The 24,570-nt window shown below is 31.8% G+C and overlaps 1 protein-coding gene across 5 annotated transcripts; it reads left to right on the top strand.

Annotated features, from left to right (window-relative positions):
• Positions 1–123: 123 nt before the first annotated feature.
• LOC116772556 (protein phosphatase 1 regulatory subunit 16A) lies at positions 124–23,842 on the top strand. 5 transcript variants are annotated; one of them, XM_061522235.1, is made up of 10 exons: positions 124–361; positions 1,353–1,438; positions 9,925–10,076; positions 10,902–11,350; positions 13,679–13,804; positions 14,612–14,687; positions 15,071–15,212; positions 15,383–15,500; positions 20,630–21,098; positions 22,007–23,842. In XM_061522235.1, exons 2-10 carry the CDS (start codon positions 1,359–1,361, stop codon positions 22,237–22,239), a joined length of 1,845 nt encoding a protein of 614 aa, XP_061378219.1. In that variant the 5' UTR covers positions 124–361; positions 1,353–1,358; the 3' UTR covers positions 22,240–23,842. The 5 variants fall into 5 exon arrangements, with proteins under 5 accessions (XP_061378219.1, XP_061378220.1, XP_061378221.1 ...); XM_061522236.1 differs by having other exon boundaries at positions 20,630–21,059; XM_061522237.1 differs by lacking the exons at positions 124–361; positions 1,353–1,438 and adding an exon at positions 8,088–8,187.
• Positions 23,843–24,570: the final 728 nt, after the last annotated feature.

Genomic DNA, 24,570 nt, shown 5'->3' on the forward strand with positions numbered 1-24,570 from the left:
ATAACCTAATTATTACGTAATCATATATTTCTAATTATTTATTTGTTATAAACAAAAAATATTTTGAAATATTATTGTCACGTGACCGTGTCGACATCAGTCAAACTCATACTTTATCTGTAGTCCGTTCGTTAGCCCGTATGCTTATTGCTTGGTGCCTTGTAGTTTTTCTTCCTGTTTATAATTTTCATGAAAAATAACGGAAAATGTCTTATAACTGTAAAACTTTATCTTAAGTTCATTTAAAATTTTGCTATTTCTAACACAGAAAATTAAGTGTTTTTTAAAAGTGTGATGTGTTTGAAACCTGTGAAGACGAGAATGAAACATACTTTTGTATTCTAGTAAATAATTCAAAACGGTAAGCGCTATATCAGTTTATAAACAATGATTTTATAGAGTACTCAAAAATACCATAACTGGCGATGTATGATAAACAGTAGTACTTTCTAAATACGTTGATAATATTATCTTTGAAATAAATTTACCCACTAAAAACTATAATAATTTTGCTACTTTAAAGTATTCTAAACAAGATAAATAGAGTTATGAAAAGCGATCATTTTATCTTTTATTTTAATCTTATCAGTTCAGCTATCAATAAGTATGTACTCATTCATATCCTATTCCTGTTACAAAATAAGACGTCGTCGTAAACCGTATTTAAAAAGTTATAATTCTATCATTACCATAGTTTTCACTATGTGAGGAGTTATTTAAAAACTGGACATAGTTATTATGAGTTAACTAGAAACTAAGTTAGAAACAAATAGTTTCAGTATTAAAATATTTTGATAGGAATGTAATTATTCTGACATATATAAATCCTATAACACACTTGTATTGAAGCATCACTAATTAAGTAAATATACATAATTTGCTTAACTAATTAGAAAAGAATCTGACAAAAAAGGTTTCATTGTCATTCAAATGTTCTTAAAAGAAATAACATATAATTTTACATACGGTTATAGTTTTGAAAAAAAAATATTGTACATTTACTTTACATACATTTTCAGTATTATAAGAGAGTGGTTTTAATTGGTGCAGTCATTTGGAGAAAAATTAAATACTACAGGAGTGCTTTTTATTCAGTAAATTTAAAAAATAATATATTTTAACTCAGAAAAGTTTACATTTTTACCACCTGATAGGTAGTTAAAATAGATAAATTTTTCTTTTCCTTTAATATCACAAATTTTCTAAGATTTTATAATTCTATACATTTGTAAATAATATTCATATTTATATATATTAGAGTTGTATCTCATTATTCTCCTTTCAAGTTATGGATGTTTCATCTTTATAAATATTTATTTAAATCATTTCTTCTAAATATTTGTTGCTTATAGCTCGGGATGGAGCACTCCGATTTGGTGGCGGAGATGGCTCAGGTGGAGCATCTCACCACCCAAGAGAGACTTCACCTGGCTCGGAGGTAAGAACTAATACTGTTAGTTAAGTTACCGAGTTAGCCAGAGATAATAAGTACATCTATCAATGTTAAATAATTTTTCTAAGTAAGTTAAAGTAAGAAGAATAGAATGGTAGCAGTAAGGACTTCATGTCATTTAGGGTAGCGAAATTTATTTTGTTTAGAGGATTTTTTTAATTTAATTTGATATTACATCATAGTATTCTAAAGATAGTAAAAGAATATATGCCTGTTTGTTTAAAATCAAAATCATACTAAATTTACTAAACAAATTTTCATGAAACAGTCAGATATGTACTTTCATTTGCATATAATATATTGAGCATTCACTTTATTACATAGCATAAATTGATTTTCACTTTCATCTAAACTTGACATACGCAAGCATGGAATTAGGTTTAGACATGATATATACAGCCACAGCTGAGAAAGATCTATTATCATCATATTTAAATAATCTGTATATGGAAAATAAGATTATTTTTCTGTTGCACTACAAAATATTTTAAATTAAACAGCACATACACATTTATTAACGATGAGGGTTATTATACATTTAATTATGACTCTCGTTGAAGCTATTAAGTAATAAAATTCTACTTCCGTTGAACATTGTATGCCAATAAGTCATAATGCCACCTGCATTATGAATCATTTCATTGGTGTTGTAAAAAGTATAGAAAGTGACAGAAACTAATAATAGCATTTATATTCATCAATTCAAATATATTTAATAGTAACGATATTGTTTTTTTTTCTTTTTTGTAGAAATAATCCTTTCCGGATTTATTTGTGGATATTAAAAAATTAAACTGTCTGCTTTAATACATTTTTTTAATCTGTGAGACATTTAATTAAACTGTCAGATAATTTCACCTTCAAACGTGAGAGGCAGTGTTGGCGTAAAATATATCTTTATGATTGCTCATTAATTATTAAGTTTATTTTAGAATTTCGATACTTTTATAGTACTTTTATAAAATACAATGTTAAAAACTAAGTGTTTTAGTTCTCAACATTTTTATAAATTTTTGTTGACAAACAATTTTTTTTTAATAAGATATTTATGAAACCAGCACCCTCAAGGTATATGAATATATATATAACAGTACTATTTACCAGTATTCTGTTTAATAGTTACTAATAATGTTCAAAATTTACAACGCGTTACTTAGTTCCTTATCTCTGAAATTCTTTATAATTGAGATTTAAAAATGACTAATACCATATTCTACTGCGACCGAAATATCTCTATTTATGGTTTGTTTGCGGAGGTTCATTATGTGCCATAGATAAAGCAAGGTTTTACAGCAAACACTAATTCCGAAAGTTTGGTGTAGAGTAAATTGATTACAGAGATTTTGTAATAATAATGATAACAAAGATGAGTGTAATTGGTTAAGCTCATGTTTTTTTTTAACCTACCACGCAAAAAGACGGCTGTTATAAGTTTGACGTCGATATCTGCCTGTATTTAACATCGTAACTTTAACGGATTGACCGATATGGATGCGGTTTCTTTTATTTGAAAGCCAGTTTCATTGAGTTTTTGTTGTTATCAGTTGTTCGCCAAAATCATGGAAGGCATTTTTGACTTACGATTACGTTATTAATTGTTTTACGAGTGCCATAAAAATGGTTTCAATAACAATAAATTCCTCGTATTTTTTTTATTTTATTTTGTTGTTTAAACAATACTTTACCTTTATGCCAACACACGTTGGCAATCCATGAATTGTGTTTAAAAATGCTTTAATATGTTGGAGGCGTAAAAATTATAGTGCATCTTATCTCAGTGCCAGTGAAAGTGTGAAGAACAAAAAATTGCGTCTCGCAATATATATAAAAACAATTGGTCCTTGAGCTACAAAACAATTACTGTAGAAAATCAATGAAATCTGTTCTATATAATTTTTTTTTTCATTTTTTGTGCTGTGAGTAGGGGATAATATATATATGAGTAGGGGATACAATACTGGGCATTACAAAGGTATCCCCAGATCTAATTCCTATAGCGTTATGTAGCGAAATACAGACGAAATGAAAAATATTTTGCTAAATATAATTAACCTGATTTTTCTGCAATCGCGGCAATAGCCTATACGGCTACTTCTATATCATTGAAAAAAAAAAAGGAAACTTAGTATCTATATTTTTTTTTAATCTAAATTTCTTATAGAATAACAACTGTAAAGAACTATTTAGGATTGTACGACTTGACGATTTCTTTCCATCAGCCCAGATCACGGATCGACGAGATATGAGTAGAAATTATTGTAACTTTATATTGTATTAAAAAGACATTTAATTTAACAGAACTTTTGTACACACAAAACTACTAACTAGTTAGATCTAAGATTTTTCGAGTTTTATTCATTTAAATGAAACCGTGATCACGGTTGCTGCAAAGTAACCGAAACGTCGGGAGTACGTAGTTCTCTACAAAAATAAATCACGCGTAGTTTCACCGAATAATACTAGTTTCATTTAAATACTAACTAGTTATTCGGTTATCACGTTTTGTTTCACACGTTACACTGTTATTAATTATAATGACGTCCGAAATTATTAAAAACGACCAATAATATTTTTTATATAAAATAAATTTTAAGCTAATAGTTTAAATATGTATTTATTTATCTTTTAAAGCAACCAGAAAATGGTTGCAGGTTGGAATCCTGATTGTGTTGAAAAAACTATTGCGGCAAAATGTTGTATGGAATTATTAATTTACTGTGTGTGAAATTCATTTAGTAAGATAAAAAATATCCTTATTGATACCAAATAATCTGATCCTTCTCTCGTTCACAGAGAATCTTTTTTTTTTTTGTTTATGTTATTTACATCTATTCAGATTTAGCTCTCACTCGTTTACATCTTAACTGAACAATAAAATTAAGATAAATCTAAGTATACAATAAAGGTTTACTTGTTTTAATTAATGAATAAAAATATCCACAGACAATAATATACTGTTTCGGAAGGAAATAGAATACATTTTAGCCTTTCAAGTATTCTGAATTACTTTATAGAAAATTATTTTCAACAAAACTAATTAATCTCAACACGATACAACAGTATTGCACCCAATGCAAAGTTAGTCATGACTCTCACTTTTTTTAACTTTCACTTTGCGAGCAACAATCTTAATTTCGTACATATATTATTTAATTTAAAAAGAAAGAATATTGTACGTCGTATATTCATATATAAATTGATTGTCCAATAAAGTGTATGTAATACGGAGTATACATATTTTATCAACCACTGTTTTAAAAAAAAATATATATATACAAAAAGGTTTTTAATAACTCCTGTCAAAAAAAAAAAAAACCTTTTAAAAAAGCTTTCAAAATTCCATCATTATTTAGTTATTCGTTTTATGACTCGTCATCCGTGATTAACGCTTGACGTTCGTTCGTTTTTTAAAAATTACAATAAAGGTTTTTAAAATGTACACTCAAAGGGCCAAATTTCTTAAACTTAACAAAATTATGCAATTTAGACCTGTATGTAATCAAATCGAATTGCTCACCACTACCACTGTTTTTTTTTTATATATATTTTTATACAACGATAACACGAAAATATCTTTATTATTATGTTTCGGAGTAATGGTAGTCTAGTTGATGGTTAGCGAATAATATAATATTTTTTTTCTTTTTATTTCTTCACACGTTTATACAACTGTTCATAAGGCATGGCTTTTCATATGTATGGCGATTAACAAACGATTCTATCACACTGATGAAAAATATATGTTCTGCTTCATATCACGATTTGTCTGTCCCAAATTTAGAGCCGTTCACGTCTTCAGGCAAGATTGGATTATAAGCAAATAAAGAAATATATATGTGGGTATGTGAAACAGGAATAGTTTACTCCCATGTGTCGCTGTAAAAACTAAGACATATTAATAGACAGAAAAAAGGGATATATATATATATATATACATATAACCCTAATTCTGTATGGCATCGTCAGTCTAGGTCATCGTATATATAGCATTTTCCGTTTCTCATTTAATATCCTAAGTTAATGTCCGCACTTTATGAATGAAATACTGTCAAAACTCCGTACATCATGTAACGATAATAACTCAGAGTCAGCAGTACAGTACAGTTTTATAATTAACTAGTTATTGCCCGTGATCTCGTCTGCATCAGTTTAAAAATTAGAAATGTACATATAGCTGACAGGCGGTAAATAAATCAATTTTGTAAATTTTATTTACTTTATTTTATTCGGTCTAACGGAATGTAAAGTATCTTTTGGCCAGCTCCTGGTTCTAAGCGACCTCCCCGCCAATGTTCAGCCAAATCCGTGCAGCCGTTCTTGAGTTATAAATAGTGTAATTAACAAGGCTTTTTATAACAGATAAGATGGATCAAAATCTTTTTGAACATGTACCTAAATATAAAATTTAATTCACTAGCAGACATTACTTGTATTACCAAAACAAAATTAAATCAACCGCCCTATTCAAACCAAAATATTAACACAAATTTTTGCTCGCGACTTTGTTCGATTTGACTTCAGATTTGGATTTAGTGTGTGCCAATAAATTTATGTGGAAACAATCTCGCACCAGCGCCATCTGTAGTCTAGGTCACGTGACTTCATACAAAATGCATTTGTTAAGTTCTGACCCTGCGGGAATTATAATATTAAGATAAATAGACACGCATACTCATACAACCCTATACACAAAATGCCTAGTTTATTATATAAAAAAATATATATATTACAGTGTAATCAATATTTTATATCTCGTAAAATACCTTATCTCATACCATCTCCGTCTAGTACATTGTGATAGTTTTGAAACCGTTCCCACGACGCACAATGATCGCTATGAGCTTGGATGAATGAGCAGAATTTCAGCGGAATGCTCGACCAACTACGATATTTTGTAAGTAACAGTTGTATATCTGTCAAAAACGACCTTGGTCTTGTTTTTATTATGAAGAAACTGACTGCAAAGTTTCTGCTGTTTATTCGGTTTGGAATCATATTTTTTTATGCTTTTCCCTGCTTGGTGCATTTAAGATTTTTTTTTTTACATTTGCCTCAATCAAAAATATTTGATCAATTTCGATGAACGTTTTATAATTATGGCCACACGAACATGATATCATTGAAATACCTAGTAGTACATAGCGCAGTATCAACGTAGCTTGATAGTATGTACGAAGATTTAAGAAAAACTGGAAACGCTGCGTGCGTAGTGAGACAATATAAGCTTGTGGTAAGGATCAGAGGTTTCCTTCCCTAATCAAAGATAAGGTCACGTTATCTATCATTTTAATCTTGTTAAACTTTTAAAGTAAATTTTGTTACTTTTTTATTATGTATTATAAAATGATTTTCCTGTTTTCATCCCGCTTGGTGTTCCGCTGTCAAAAAATCTGTTTTATCCACTGTCCTATCTAGTTCGAAAAAATATTTCATCGTAATATGTTCAGGTGGGTTCGTAATATTGACGTAATGTTAGTTACAGTCCACCATAATGACAATAATTTACTTAGTTTGTAAAAGAAACATACAAGTATATTTTGATATAGAGTTATAAGGAAAATAAAAACCAATAGCTATAGTAACAAAAAGTATTATATATATATATGTATATAATTATTTTAAATTTGTTAGGATATAAGAATTTTATCTGCATGGCTTATGTTTAACAATAAAAAAAAATTTTGCAATTTTTGACCTCGACAAACATGTCACGCGTATATACAAATACTAGGATTTAGATTAAATTATTGCAAGAATAATGTAATGTGTATTTTGCACAAGACATTTTATTTTTCAAATATCACCAGATACATAAAAAAATCTGAAAAATTAAAAGATTAATAATTTTACTAAATCGTTTGAAACGATAACATAATACTGATCAGATAAGACGAAATAAGATCCAAGTGCTAATTACGAGATCATCATCAATGACCATCTTTGAATTAGTAAAAGTTAGGCTTAACTCTAGAAAGCGTCAGTCATATTCTTAACCGATTGGTGAAAATACGTTGCTGTTCTGACCCACTTGTTCGTAATTGGAGGCATTTTTTTTTATGCTTTCCCTCATTTTATATAATATAGTATCTTATCAATACGTCAATTGTTTGATAATATTGACGTATTAGAGGACATGTGTCCAAAACTACCACGCTATCGAGATAACGATGTTGACGTAGAATTATATAGAGAATTTATTATTTACCTAAATGTTAAATAAGCTTATGTTAAACAAAATATCACACGGAGTGAACATAACGAATATTCAAATAAATAAATTCCAGTATAAAAATAACATGTCGCTTTGTATGGCTGTTTGTGTTTTATAACATGTTATATATGTATATATATTTAATATTTATATCAGACCACAATCTCTTGTATCTTAATCTCAGTGAGGATAATCCTCTGGGACTGTTTATAGAGTGCGTAATCTTGGTTCTTTGATAAAACTGATATATATTTTTTTTAAAGTAAAAGATATAACTTTTTATACATCCATACACGCAATATATATGGCAATATATTATGATCTTATTATTAATAGATCTTACGTGTTTGTGATGAGATTTATAAAATATATTTTCGTGTCAAACACAACGCTCTGATGTATTTTATCATTTTATTTTCGTCGTCTCGATGCTGAGTTGCTTATGAGTTCAGTTTATTCTAATAAAAGTGATTTTGTTAATACCATAAAGTGATTGTTATAATATGAAGAAAGATAAATCAAGGTTCGTAAAAATATTACTGTTTAGATTTTAAAAATTTATCGCGTGACTGCATACAGTTAGCCCGAATGGGGAGTAATAAAAGAATGTTATAGTATATTTGGTGTGATTAAATATTCGTAAGTGTTAATGTCGTTGGTCGGCAACAATGTAACATTCATACAGAGCTGATTAATTTTTCCGTTTTATTAAAGTTGTCTCAAGTTTTTGCATTTGCCTTGTAACCGTTTGAAATGATTTGACAAATACTGTGTATGAATTAAGTTTGTAAGTATGACGGCTATATATAAAATTATTGGTTATTAATACAGTCATAGTTAAATAGTTAAAATAGATATCAAAACTAGATATAAAAATGAAGTGCCAATTTGCATATTACATTTTTTTAGTTCCACTATACTAAACTAGTGTTAGGCTATTGTTGTATTAATTTTTTTTTAATATTATTCTGCGTACACGGATGTTGTTTTAATATAAAACATTTTGTTCACATTTACAACAGACTATTATTATCGAAGACACGTTTAAATAGAAGAGAATTTTAGACTTTGTTTGACAGAAGTTATTTATGTTGAATTTTTAACATTGTCATTTCATATTAGTCATTTTTTATTAATTCGAATAAAATAAAATGTGATGTAATGTGTCCAAGACGTGATGGTTACAGTGTGACAGTCTACTGCCAGCTGCATCAGTAAAGTAAAGCCTGATATCTTCCGACTCATAGGGTTCAGATGACCTGGAGATAAAGGCTCTAAAAGATATCTGATTTAGCAATGTCAATATTGCTTACAAAGGTCAGGTCAACAGAAAAACCTCCCAGCATACAAGAAACGTTTAGGCTTAAATATAATTCTCTTGAATTTCGAGCGAGTCCTAAAATATATATTTTTTTATATTTTGGACAAATATCATATAGTACGCAGTAAGAACGAGGATCATAATTATTTAGCGGGGACTCCGTGTCAATTGATATACAATTGTCACAATAAAATACTACACAAGCACAACAAACTCTTATACGTATCAATTACACGCTAATAGGCAAAACACGAGCTAAAGTCTCTGTCGTACGGACATCAATCACACCGTCATTCGAAGGTTACCATCTCGCACAGGTTGACTTGAAGCTGATAGTTTTTTTTACATATCGTGTATGTGTGTAAGCGGCCTAGTTTTGATAAAGGTTTGTTACACTTGCATCCTGGAGTGTAGGCTCAAGAACCGGTCTCAACTTGTGTGACATGTTCGTAACTCTGTTACTTATTTCTTTCGTACCATATATATATACTTTTAATTCTTTTAAATGAGAACTAGAGTCACTCGTTTGACCTGTTGGTTATATTTAACCAATAAAATATATGTATATTGATGTGATTTTAAGTCCGAATAAACTACTATCCTTTATCTCTGACCTTTAGCGTAAGGTGCGAAGGCGTCGGTGATCTAAGGTTTCGATCGTATTGCGATATGCATTTCGGAATTGTTTTAAAAATAGCTTATTTAACGTAATACGAACTGGACGACATCGTTAGGTATAGATTGCAAAAAGCTACAAAGCCGTATAAAATTAAACTCGTATTTATGACGTCGAAAGTGGGTCATGAACGACTTAATATCAAATGCATTCAGTCACTATAATATACTAAAAGGGTACAGCGTACTGTTACTTTCTTATGACAATACATTGTTCTATATATATATATATTAATATAAAACTATCATGATGGTGGCTTACAGACGACGGATGCAGCAGTTGAAGCTGTGGCAGCAGAGGGAGAAGGAATGGGCGAGAACAAGAACGAAACGAGAGAAAAGTAACAAACGCAACATATACTTCAATGATAGTGTTATGTTACTTGAGGCGGCCGCTAGAAATGACATCGATGAAGGTAAAACAATTCATATGTACTACCATATACTTCTCATAATAAATATACCGATTACTCTGAATAATTTTTAAGTATAGTAATCTCTTATCTAAATTTTGTTTACATTTCAACTAACAAGAAATAAAAATATATACTCTGTTGTTGTGTGGAAATAATTGTCTTTAATGTCACAGTACATTTGTACTCAGCCTTAATTATAAGCTTAGTGTACACTAGCGTGCATGCAAATCAGTGGTGACTGAAAGGTGTAATAGCAGTCTGATCTCGGTTACACTATTTTACTGGTAACGCATATCGTAAAGTCCATTGAACTGCAATTTATTTTCCATCGGCCTTATTCAAATTGCAGTGAAACACGTTAATACATTTCACGTAATTTTAACATAATATAATATATAATATATCATTGCGGCTTAAAATATTCATATTAAGGATAAGGAGTCTTTATTATTTTACTAGTTATATCTGCTTTAATCTGTGTCATGTATAGAAAACAACAAATATACTTACAGGTACAAAGATAATATCTCCTAACATGTAGATTTAAAAATATGAATATTGTAATAGTTTACATTTTCTGTTCACCTATATGGTGACGTCATTTAAAGTGACGTCATAAGTTATTAATATTCTCATATAGAACATAGTAATGACTAATTCTAAATATGTATATATTATAATACCAAAAAAGTAACCTACTCGTAAACTATATAAATAGGTAACCCTTAAAATTTTTAAAGCTTTGCCATGTACACGACGGTCAGTTAACACTTTGATGTATGAAAAAAAAAATTGTCACTATTGAAACCATTGTATTAATTTCAGTCCGACGATTGCTCGCTCGTGGAGTGACACCGGACGCGACAAACGAGGATGGTTTGACAGCCCTGCATCAGTGCTGTATTGACAACAATGAGGCCATGATGAGGTTATTGCTTGACCATGGAGCGAATGTCAATGCCGAAGACAGCGAGAAATGGACCCCCCTACACGCAGCAGCGACCTGCGGCAACCTCAACCTGGTCAGGATATTAATACAGTGTGGTGCGAACCTTCTAGCAGTGAACGGTGACGGGAATATGCCCTACGATATATGCGAGGAAGAGAGGACCCTGGACGCCATAGAAAGTGAAATGGCAGCTAGGGGTGTCACGCAAAGACTGATCGATGAAACCAGGGCTGCCACTGAAATGCAAATGCTGATGGATGTGGCCGATATGGTGAAGAAGGGAATGGATTTGGACGAGCCCAGAGATAATCAGGGCGCTACCTTGGTGAGTTGAATATATGGCTTATGACTGGCAATCAATCCCCGTAGGCCAAAAGTAGACCACAATTCCTATATTCTCAGTCCCAAATCGTATTTCCATTCTAAATTTAACAAAAATCGACATCATTTTAATAACGTAACGGGACCAAATTAAAAGTACTATAAAGTGGTACTTTATATTGTATAAGATCAACGCTTATAATAATGTATACCACATGCAATGAGAACAATAAATCTACAGGAGGTTTAAATGATCTCGTTAGTATAATTGTTGCAGTCATTCCGTAACAAGATAATTTATTTGCGTGAAACATTGCCTGTTTGGCGAGTTTCAGTACGACATTTATAATACGTAGGTAAATATATACAGATTGTAAATGTAGCTCAAACGTTTTTATCGACAATATATGGAAATTATAGAAATAAAATATCGCTAAGTAAACAATAAAAAAACATTGTTAATTAAAAACATTCCTTATACAGAAGAAATCATCTGAATAATGTTTTATGAGTATACTAAAAAAATATATATATATTTTCTTTAACACATCATTAAGTTCTTAATACGAGCTGGCAATACATTGAAATGTTAGCGTCTGTGCATACTGGCGTCGTGACGTAGTATTATACGCACACAATCTTAACTATATATCTCTGTCTCTCTCTTTCACGCGTACGTTATTAGTAGTAAAAAGAGATAGCTATTGTCTGAATTCAGGTATTTCCTGTGTTTTTTTTTGTATTCATGAATTATGTAGTAACATTCGCGTTAACGTTACGCAGTTAGCTTCAATTTTACCTTACTTGTATTAAAAGTTTAGTATAGAATGTCTTAAGGAATTGGCTTGAAGGCTTTATAAGGATTACTACTGAAATATATTTAATAGCAAACGAATATTATTTTTAAACTATTACGTGGCCTGCAATATAGATGCAAAGGCTTGCAAAATAGTTTTCCGAACGCGTTTGCTTAGGAGAAATGTTATTTAAAGAAAATTGTATTACATTTAATTTTTTTCTTAATCTCGTACAATCATTTGTCTTTTATTTCACCTTTCATTATTTTCGTCTGTTATATTAATTCGCAATGCTTGATAGAAACACTCAAATGATTTTCATACCAACGACATCATACAAACTATATAATGTCCCTCGTCTGTAGACCAGTGGCGTGCACACCATAGATGCGAATAGGCACTGCTTACCCTATATATATAACAACTCAACCAATATTTTTTAATTCTTACTTACTTACATAGTTTTAATCATACATTTCGGAATACGAATTTTTAAAGATATTTAATATGTCATTTGATTCAGGATTAGGTAAAATTGTTTAAAATGCGATCTATCAACGTAAAAACTAACATTTTTGTTTTTACTGCTAGCAGCTAGCGCCGCTTCCCAATCAAAGCGGCCGTATGCACAACTACTCGGTGCATATATTCCATACAAATAATCTCAAGGACGATCCTCAAATCTCGTGTTGTATGCAGGAAACATTTGCGTGTGTGTGTGCAAAAACTATGCGTGTTGTAGTGTCCGAGAGACACTGCGTCCTTAACGCTACTCGTTTAAAACGTCAAAGAAACTAATTTGATTTTTAAAATGAAAAGGTATTAATTTATTTTGTCTGTATATCGTACAAATATTTTTTTCGCCATTTTGTTATTATTGTCTGTCTAAGCGCAAGTGAATAAGTTTTAATTAGCTAATTAGTGAATTTTTTAACAAATTATGGAAAATTTTAGCTGTGGGCTCTGTACTGGTGTGTGCTTAACTAATTTCTTTACGAGTACAAGTACATTTGAAATTTTGTCGTTTGATGTTAAAATTAAAATAATTACAAAGGGAAGATGTGTGTCCAGTTTAGATTAAATTTAAAAAAAGGTAATGTTACTCGTTTAAATAATAAGTTTGTATTATAATAGATACAAATAAGTTATTTTGCTTTCCTTGTTTGGTGTATTCAAGTAATAATAATTATGAGAATGTTTGGATCTCCACTGGATATTCCGATTTAAATAGCTTTCATAAAGCGGTGATGAACAGATCGTAATCGTTTTAAGGTACTTTCGTGGCTCAGAGGTAGCTGATAGATTTATAAAATATAAAGATCTTAGTACTGATCGGACTGATTTAACTTTATGCGCATATATTATCAATGTTTTTGAGAAAGAAACTATGATGAAAATTGTGTTTTTTTTTTCAAACATATTCTGCTCACCCTACCCCCAAACTCTGTGCACTCCCCTGCTGTAGACAGCCTTATTTTAATAATTTAGTGTTTCTAAATTTAATATACAGTATTAAATAAGAGCTTATATTACAGTTGCATATAGCGTCAGCGAACGGTTACCTCAAAGTGGTTGAGTTTCTGTTAGAGCATCGTGCGTCAACGGATGTAGTGGATCACGACATGTGGCAGCCGGTCCACGCGGCCGCCTGTTGGGGACATGTAAGTATACTGTACTTATAAACTTGCCCTTTCCCTTTTCCCACCCTTTCCTATCCGTTCCTTTTTTCCTCTCTTTCTCACTTTTTCCTCCCCTTCTTCCTTAATCGACGGTGGCAACACATCCGCAAATCTATGATGTCCATGGGCGACGGTACTACCTCCGTCAGGTAGGCCATCTGCTCAGTTACCCCCTTTAGCATAAATAAAAAACTATACTTATAAACATACATGCATTTATAATAATTACATATATAATAATTACTCGTATTTTGGTTAAAATATCACCTAAAAAATGGAAACATATAACACTGTAAAATATGTGCTGAATTCATGATTTAAGAAGCGATGTAGAGTTTTTGCTTATTAGAACTATGTCTGCTCAAGGCCCGTAGAATTATGTTCAACTGAATAGGTAACTGACTGACTTATAATACGTTAAGGCAATTTTTTTTACGAATTATACATGTATCTCAGAAAAAAAAATGTTTTGTGGGACTACAAAAAAGCCTTGCGGTGTCTTTGTTGACTACTTATCAATGTGGAATTTACTTAAATAGGACGTTTGTTTTTGTCTCTTGTCGTTTTCGATCATGCATTATTAATTAGTAATTGTTAGGACTGTAATTTATTCTCTAGTGCGAGGTAGCAGGACACTTCAGCACTGATGAGGTGTGGCTTTCTGATAGTCTATTTTTTGATAATTTAAAATGTTAAATTGTTAAAATAATGTTAATTGACAATTTACTATAATCTTTATAGATTTTTTTTGTCACTAGTTGTATAATTTTTTTTGGTATTTTGTTTCAGTTGGAAGTGTTAGAGCTTTTAGTGCAATACGGAGCCGATCTGAACGTGAGGAACAAACACGATGAAACACCAGCAGGTATGAAAAATTAATGGAAGGTTATTACAGATATGTTTTTTGTTAAATGTTATATAATAATGTATGTGTCAGAAAAGCTTCCGTCCAACTGTTGATAGTTTTAAGCATGTATAAGTTAAAACACCGCCCTTAACACTACTATGCATTTTCAAACTTTATACGACGATCATTCATAAGTCTTCTAGCGTGATAGCGTCAGTATAAATTTCTGAATGGAATATTGAAAATTCTCTGTTTGTAGTTTGATGAAACATATTTGTGGTGATGCTCACATGATAATTATCTGAATTTACAATTCATAAATAAACGTTCAGAAACTGCGCCAAATAATACATCTTCTATATTGAATCTTTTTATATATTATATATTTTGTATGTAATCAGATATCTGCGAGGAGGGTGAGATGAGGGGTCGCATTCTTCGGTTGGCCGTGGAGCAGGAGGAGGTGAGGCGGCGAGCGGCCAGCGTGGCCGGGGACAGGCTGCGGGCGGCCAGGAGGTCCTCCTCGACAGCCTCCGCAAGCAGGTGACCCATACCAGATTTATCAGACAACACTATGATATTATCAGCATTATCACACTTATCACTGTCATTTAATTGATACATCACAAACATTAGTGTCAAAATACCAATATTCCTTGGTAGCAAACTGGCTTTGGGAACCACCTAGTAATTTATCTGTTATTATTGCCCAGGGTGCGTTCCGTCCGCCGCACGTCGCTCCGGGAGAAGCAGTTGGCGGCCAAGGCGGATGCTCGAGGCGAAGCCAGGCTCAGGGAGACCTTCGACAGTACCGGAGACGACGACTATCAGGTGAGAATAGATGGGTACAAACATATGTATTAATAGAATGTCCATAAACAAAATTGTCTATGCTTTTCGGTAAGTAAATAAGGTTACGGAAATCGGTCTTCGAAACTGAGTAAATGAAAAAGTCAATACTGTAATCGTTTTGTTTGTTACTGGTTACTTGTAAATAGAACGAATAGACCAGATCAGGTCGTGAGTAGAATATATTATGATTTATTTTGGTGCTTGTCCAAAATTTTGCCAGGCAACGGCTTTTTAAAACTATCAATTGTAGAAATTTTTAACTCATACAAATTTTCTTGAGAAATCTTTGTCTGAATAACATATAACCTATCAAGCCGAAAGTGTGATTGATTTTAAAAACATCTCAGTAATGTATACCTTTTTTTTTCAATGACAGACATAAATAAATTTTATACGATTTAGTTCATTTTATATTAGTATACGTTAAAATTTTTATAAGGGTAAACAAAGTGACATTACATACTTCAATCAAACAATCAAGTCAGGTTGCATCGATTGTCTGCACTTGTAATGACAAGACAAAACTTAAATCTCTTAACTTTATAAAACGAGGCTCTGGCGGTATAATAAAACAATGGCTGACGTACGAATCTAACCTCCCAACTTAAACCTAATTAGTGGCCAGGAAACGACACGTTTATTTGAACCTCTCAGTGCCGCTACTGATATGACTCGAGTTCGGTACCCTTCGGCACAGCTAGTCTAACTTGGGAGATTTTGATGCGCACCATTTTGGTTGTTTCCATATACGCTGAATAAGTTTCCAAGTACTTTATAGGAGAAGTTCGGAATTTCCCCTTGTTGCTTCTTGATCTTCTGACATAGTTGCAGATATGTAGACCATCGAAATGTTACAGAAATTGAAAATCTTTGACTAATCTCCTCCACGGCAAGAACTTCACGACTTTTGTGATTTGCGACTTTAATTTGTAACTTTAATATCGGCAGGTTTTCTTTACTTAAGATCAAGCGAGATGTCCGGACGCTATAACTAACGTGATACTTCAGACACAAAAAGACATTATCGCCTCCAAATACTTCACAGTCGAATGTGATCGGTCTCGAAATCAAGAGAAGTACAAATACACAAGCAATTCACGAGTAGACCCTCGAAATTGTTAAGCTGCCCATACTAACAACAAATGTTTCCAAAAGGAGAAACAAACCTTGTTTGAATTTCAGCCATTATTGTGTTTAAAAATATGTGCACCTGAGTTGCCTCCTGCTTTGACATAATTTTACCCCCTCTTTAATAACTGGTATGAACTGTGGAAGCTTTCCAACGTAATGCCTAATGAAGGTAGCCGTACAGGGCCTGGTAATTATCATTTCATTTCAATTATGATATGGACACCTCATGGCACACCTAGATAATGATGACTCTGTCAGTGACCGAGTATACTAATCAGTAGACTGGGATCTCTTTCTGCACGTTATACATTTACGGGTTAGAGCTGTGGAGAACAACGGTAAAACTCTTGCAGCTTTACTTAACGTCTCGCCAGCTTTGGGCAGTGTTTTAGAACGAAAGCCTTTTTGGTAGGCTTTCTAGGTACGGTATATACTCTGGTGTGTTTGCCTACATTTCTAACTTTATGAGGGACCGTGCTCTAAAGGTAGTTATTAGTGGCTGCTGGTCTCAACCAATAGTGGTCATTGGTCCCTCCCTACGTTCATTCTCAAGGAATTGTCCTCTTCGCAACTCTATTGCAGAGTGATTTTGGTTACGCAGATGACAGTACAGTAGTTGTGTTAGCAATCCAGCCAAGAATTAATAGCGTTAGAAAAAGAGCATAACACGAGCGTCTGTTTTCATCGCCCAGAGAGGTCCGATCACATGGCGTCTAATCTTCCCAGAATGCATCCTGAACCCAGACAGCTTTAACTTATTAGTGGTTGAATCATCCTTGAATTTGCTTTGGTTGGTTCATGGAGTTCAAAACCAGGGAAGCTGCAAGGAAACTTAGTTTCTTTGCACAAAAAGCACGACAGTATTCGGGCTGGGACAATTTATTATATAAAAAAAATAATCACAGGCTGTCTCTGAAATTCTGTTGTCACATTTGAGCTGGCATTGTCAAAAATCACCTCACTAGATTGGACTCCGCGGAGAGACGTGCAAAAAGCCATATTGGTTAAAACCAATCTAGTCTACCTTGAGCATAAGTTTAAAGTAGACCTCTGGTTGTGCGTAAAAAACCCACAAACTTATTTAAAGCTGTCAACAACTGAACTTACAGTCAAAAACTAACCAGACAATTTTTTTCTATTGTTCAATTCATTTAACATGTTGGAATCATTAATAAAAAAAATTTCAATAATAATCCCAACTTCAGCTCGGTGATTTAAATATAATTTTAATTTGTAGATAGATATATTAAGACTTTTTACATTTCAGTGAAACTAATAACAATAATGATATCTGAAATTTATCGTTTCGGTTACTATGCAGCAACCGGGCACACGAGATAAAACTTGGTCGGTTACTCTTAACACGCTTAGTAAAATCCAAAAACCTTAGTTTCATTTCTATAAAAGTAATCTCGTAATGCGTTTGTTATTGTAGGTATCAGTTATCAGGCTATGGTCAACTCGATACCGACGGTTTGAAAGTTTGCCATTAGTAAATCGCCAGTGATACGAAAATTTACGATGATTTATGATTGAACAACGTTTGCATATGTAACTAATTGTTTTGCATGTGTAGGGTAATACGAGCATTTTCATGTATAAACTAAAAACCTACAGTTACAAGGTTTTGACGACGTTATGAATAGTTTTAATTAGCATGAAAATTTTTTATTCCTAAATATTCGTTACATCTATTTATTATTAAACACAATTACACTCAAGCCAAATTAATCTCAGTAAGTTTAAAGTTATATCTTTGAAAGAAATGAAAAAAGTACGATACTGACGGTGTTTAAGTGTGAACTAGTTGTGATTACTCGTTGACGGACGATGCGTGAACAAGAATCGAGTCCATTGTTATTATAATTGGTTGAAAGCAACGATCCTAATTATGACAGTTATAACGTTTTTTCTACAACGTTATTTACTAGTACTCTGAAATAAAATATATTATACGACTGACGTACAACTCCTTAAAATATATTAAATTATAATATATATATTTTATGGTATAATTCTTACTTTTATAGAAATGTTAGAAATGATTACGACCGTATGTAACTAACTGGTAACACTGAGTTATTTATGATGTCGGCTGTTTTTTCAACCGCGCTTTCTACTTTCAATGCGATATACTAATGAAATTATTATTGTAATTAATTTCAGCCATAATACGATTAGACACTTGATATAAGAATAATTTGAAGTAATTTAATGAAGTTACAAATTCATTTTTATTTCTAATCCATTTTTTTTTTCGTATATGTGTATATTATATTCAGCCAATGTGAAGTGGAGGGCAGTAAGGAGTTTCTATAGCGAAATTTTTATCTAAAGAACTTAACTTCTAAACGTTGTTATATGCCAGTGATTGGGTGCACTCAAAGTTTTATCCTTGACACGCTCGTCTACTAGCAACAGTTAGGTATTTGTTTGATAAATTAGAACGACTTAAAGACCAGCCCATTCAGGTGTGGCATGTTTAATGTGTGTTGTTAATATTATATATAAATTTAATCACATTTAAAATCATATACCTTTAATCAAAGTAATAAGACGTGATTATTACTTGAAGCTTACTTTATGTCACTCGTGTTAAGAAAAAAATATTAACAATATAATGTAATATGTGCGATCGTATCTAATTGTGGATGTATTTTCGTAACTAAAACTAACGTTATATTTTTATATTATATGTAAAAACAATTTTGTTGTTTTTGTGTGATAGAACGTACTAGACTCGGTGTACACCAGGATGATTCCATCGAGTCCAACATCGGTGCATCAGTTTCCATTAGTGGATATCACATCACGCATTTTCCAGCGATTTCCCCAACTATTGGTGGATTCGCGTGCTATACACTCAGTCGGCCGACGCCGCGCCGGCCTAACGTTACACGCACTATAGATAATGCATTACGATGTACGATAGATACGACAGTCACAGATTTTACGATATAGTGATGTGAAGTTTATTGAAAAAAATAAAACAAAAATGTCTCTGGATATTATGTTTCTTACAAACGATAATTTGCATCGCATGAGGAAGGAACCGCAAGTGTTGGGGCTGCGTTATCGGGTATGTTGAATTTTTGTGGACCTTAAGACTTCTGTGATCTAAATTTCGTTAAAAATAATATATTATTTATAATTATATAATCATCATTGTACTTTTAATGAAAGACGCTTTACGCTTTTGTATACCGTTGCTTGTGTGTCACATATTTGTAATGTCTTGTAGATTTTCAAAAGTAAAGATTAAATTTATATATATATATATATATAAAAACATGTTACAATTAGGTTTAAACTAAACTAATGCATTGTGATTTTCTACAATATTAATGTTGTATGAAAAATATAGAAGACATGTTATGAATTCATCAGAAAAAGTACAGTATGATGTTAACTAAAATTTAATTTTTCATTTCACACAGCACGTGATATCTTTCGTGTGATAAAATATATATTTTTAACCGCAACAAGGGTCCGATTTCTTACGAGCTCACAATACGATAGTGTTATGCGTATTTCTGTATAAAATTATATTGTTTCAGCCTTAACCTAGGAACACATTTACCTTCATTTATGACCATACACAAAGGACACTTGAAGTAATTAAAACACTCTGATATAATCACTTTGAAATGCAGTTTCCGTATGTTTTTAGTTGGACTCTGCTGATTGAGTTTTTTATCTCGTATATAAATAATGGACACGTTATTCTATTTAATAGGTCGTGTATTAAAAATTCGTTGAGATATTTTAATACGATAATAAGTCTTTGTAATAACTATGTAAGTGTTCGTCGGTTTTCAAAGAGACAAATTTATTTTGGCTATAAAGTCATTAATATTAAAAAAATAAACTAAATTATCACAAAACAGCCAAAAATAATTCTAATGAAGTAAGGAATATGATTTATCATACTGTACTAGTTATTATTGGTTGGTTACTTATGTTTACTTTCATTACAGGGTCTCACAAATGGAGTGGAAAACGATCAGAACACAGCCAACATACCCGCTGACTTATCCAACACCAGGCTGTCAATCAGTTCCACGACCTCAAACCAGAGCTACGACTCGGGAAACGTCGATTACGCTGTACCGAAGCACAGCTATCCGAAACACAGAAGTGAAACAGATTCAAACGACAACATAACATACAACCAACCCAAGATAACGAATCCGTTGTTCGGTGTGAATGCAGCCACGAATTACTCACCGGGTCCGCTTCACGATGATAAAGAGAAATTACCGAACGGTGTGAGAAAAGCACCGGAGGGTCAGGACAACGAGGCGTTCAAAACCGAGGACGTCTTAGATGGTAGGAAAGAAATGCTGGTGGCCGATCAGATATCGATAGCGGACGGTGGCACAGCGACCTACAGCACAGACAATAATGGTAAAATCAATGTTCATGTCACCGTCATGATTAACGCAGGTAATTATATGCATCCTTACGACAACTATAAGCACTATAACATACGTTAAGCAACCGGATTTTTAACATTGTACAGTCCTAACAGTTTTTTGCACAGTCGGATGGGACTTGGATTATCCAGGATGCATATGAGGCAAGACGTCTCCCGTAGTGCATGTTCAATGTTATATGTTTTTGCTTAGCACTTGTATAGTCTATGCTCATATCATCTCTCTATATTGCTCTATTTAACCGACTTCATTAAGGCGAGGTTTGATTTTAGATGTATGTTGTATATTTTTCTGGCTTTTCGCACGCAGCTTAAATTTTTCATTTTTTTTTCATAATGTATATATTATGTTGTCTTTCAAAGAAATAAGAGGTAATTTTACACTGCAGTCGGTCGTAGTTTTGAGTCACAGTCGTTAGTTTGTCTAGCAGTTATCTGGTTACATCACGTTGTATTTGAAATCACATCTTGTGTAAATGAGTTGTTTAAGTAAATGTGCGTGAAAGTAACTACGTAATTAAGAAATATCACATTCCATCACACGCTTGTCTTCCACTTACGTTCATTATATCGTCTTATTGATTAATATTCTTCGTCTAACATAACAACTGCTTTATTACTTATTATTTTAATATTATTTGAAATGAAAATGATATTTTTAGGATTAACTATGCGTTTATAATTATTTTTAAGTACGTGCTCCCCGACGTTTCGTGATCAAGGGTAGACGAGATGTGACGTCCGGAGGGTGTTGGTAAATGAAATTAAAAACGCATAATAAATTCGAAAAATATCAGTTTTTTCCGATACTCGCGAAAATCTTAGAGTTCATTAAAAAAATTTTTTTTCTTTAAAGGCACTTGCAAATGAGAAGTTTAGTATTATTTCTCTTATCAATTATATTCGATGTATGTTTCAGGAACACTAGCCGATTTGAAGAAGCAAAGGGCACAAATAAGAACCAATGGGAGTCCGGTAGAAAATAGCGCGAATTCAACGGCCAATCACAGTCTGAATTCTATAGCAGAAACAAAGTCCGACCAAGTACAGATACAAGAAGCGGCGCCGTCTATAATCGTGCCGAGGTTCACTGGCAACACTAGTGATGTGGTCGGTGACAGTAAATCGCGCAGATGCTGCATCATAATGTAAAAGCACATCACTATTAACGTATAACGAAGGTCTTATTCACCCAAAAAATATATGATCTAGTTATTGATGTAGGACGACATATTTGTGTTCGGATCATAAGTACAAAATGTGTGTGCTCGTTTTACCAAATGTATCATATTATTATTATTATTATTTTTCTTTTGGTAAACTAAGAGATATTTATTAAAATTAAACAATTTTAACCCCAAATATGACGTTGACAGTGGAAGGTTGTTGCCATTTCTGCTCACGGAAGGCCTTGCCAATTAGAATTTACATATACAGTACATCAGCTCAATCGATTATACGATTTATTTTTAACTAAATTAACTTAATTTTTTTCTCTATTTATATTATATAATTATTTTCATACAACATTCCGTACAATTTACATAGACATAAAAAAAATTCAATACATTCCCAGTCCTTTTAATTTATTTATAAATATTAATTTAATTTCCAATACATATATATATTGATTTTTCGATCATTTTGTTAATATTATTTCGCTCTGTAAATAATTAATTCTGTCGATATATTCAATCATTGTATTTTTGACTTATCATAAAAGGTAAGTCAAAATCATTTTGAAATTTTATATACGATAAAATTAACAACATTGTGATATGCGGGAGGCGAAATAGTTATATACAGTGTGACAACTGCCACTCGATTTTCTCATAGTTCCCGTTTATATTCCAACATTGCCTTTACACACTCGTATTGAGTACAATGATAGGTAGTATTTATAAATAGGAATCTTAAGACTGGATTTATTTGCTTATTTATTTCCTGAAGTGTAAAATCACATATAACAACATCATAAACGTCGTTTTAATGCAAAACTATTTCCTACTATATTTGATTTGACGTATAGCATTTGTAGAGACAGCTGTCTGTTGACGATGTGAGGGGGCCATGCATACCGATGGTTTGCTATGAATCCATGTGTTACAATAATACAGCGGTAACCTTTATGTATGATTTAAGAAAAAAAAACCTTCTAGATTCTTCAAGAATATTCTAGAAGATATCATGTATTGATTGTAATACTAGGATATTAATTGTGCCTTTAATTTGAATTTGTCTTGTTGCTGTTGTATATTATTAATGGTAGCGTTCTATTCTGCTTTCATATATATGTGATCTAACCGGGAGTTGTGATTTTAAAAATGTATACAGTTATATTATTGAAGTTTTTTCACCGATTTTATTGTATTAAATTTGATAGAAATACAATTTATGATAAATGACATCATTTTATATTTCTTAGCTAATACTCTTTTGTGCCAATTCTCTTGCAGCTGCTGGCTTAATGTTTAATTGATTTTAATCTATATATTAAAAGAGAGAGAATCCAAAATCCAGTGTTCATAATGGTGATATCGCTAAGGGCAGCTAACATTCCATAGTTTAACATGTTATAATGTAAATATATTAATGTAGGAGTCATTAGTTCCAATCCATTTGTAATTCATACGTCCATATCATTAGTCATTAGTGTAGTAGAGCTGGGTAGTTTAGTGTTCCCGTACTTAAAAAGTACTTATGCGTGTGAATTGTTGTGTAGCAAAGAAAATATAATAATATTGTATAACAAAAATGTGTATAAAATGAATTTATCATGGAACAAGCGAAGCAATACAATGGCCTTATAGTTGAATAAGCACAAACTGATTGTCTTTTAAACATTATATATATATTTTTTTTATTATTTTATTTCCACAGTATTATATAAGCATTTTACAGATTGAATTTTGTGATAGATGTTATTCAGAAATTATATGTTTTTTAGAACTGTAAGTTTAATGTCATTGGAAATGTTTAAAATTCTCAGATTAAATCATATGGGATTTTTTAAATGACCCATCGAAGATTAGAGAACACAGTTTCATTAGGGACTTACATATCATTATAATTGAAATATAAAATAATTCAATAGATATTAATATATAATACAGTAAAAATATTGATATTTTTTATATTTCACACTGACGTAATTTAATATATTATGTAAAGTAGAAAGTATCCTACACAGTGCCTCTTCTTTTCTTGCCTTAAATATACCTATAGAAAAAAAAATTTGGTTATCAATTCGGATATTTGATAGTATAAAGTGTTTTATATTTAAAAAAAAAAATTATACGTAATTGGAGAATATTGTTATAATAATTCCTAAAAAAATCTGTAATATTATATTTTTGGCTTGCCATTTAAATTCTTGCCGGCAAAGGTTTTCGTAATGGCAACACAGTCACCCTTATAACTGTTCCTACCGCAATGGCTATTTAACGCACATTTAAAAAAAAAAACGAGAAATATATTAAAAAC

Source organism: Danaus plexippus, chromosome 12 (assembly GCF_018135715.1).
Source record: "Danaus plexippus chromosome 12, MEX_DaPlex, whole genome shotgun sequence".
Classification (NCBI taxonomy): domain Eukaryota; kingdom Metazoa; phylum Arthropoda; class Insecta; order Lepidoptera; family Nymphalidae; genus Danaus; species Danaus plexippus.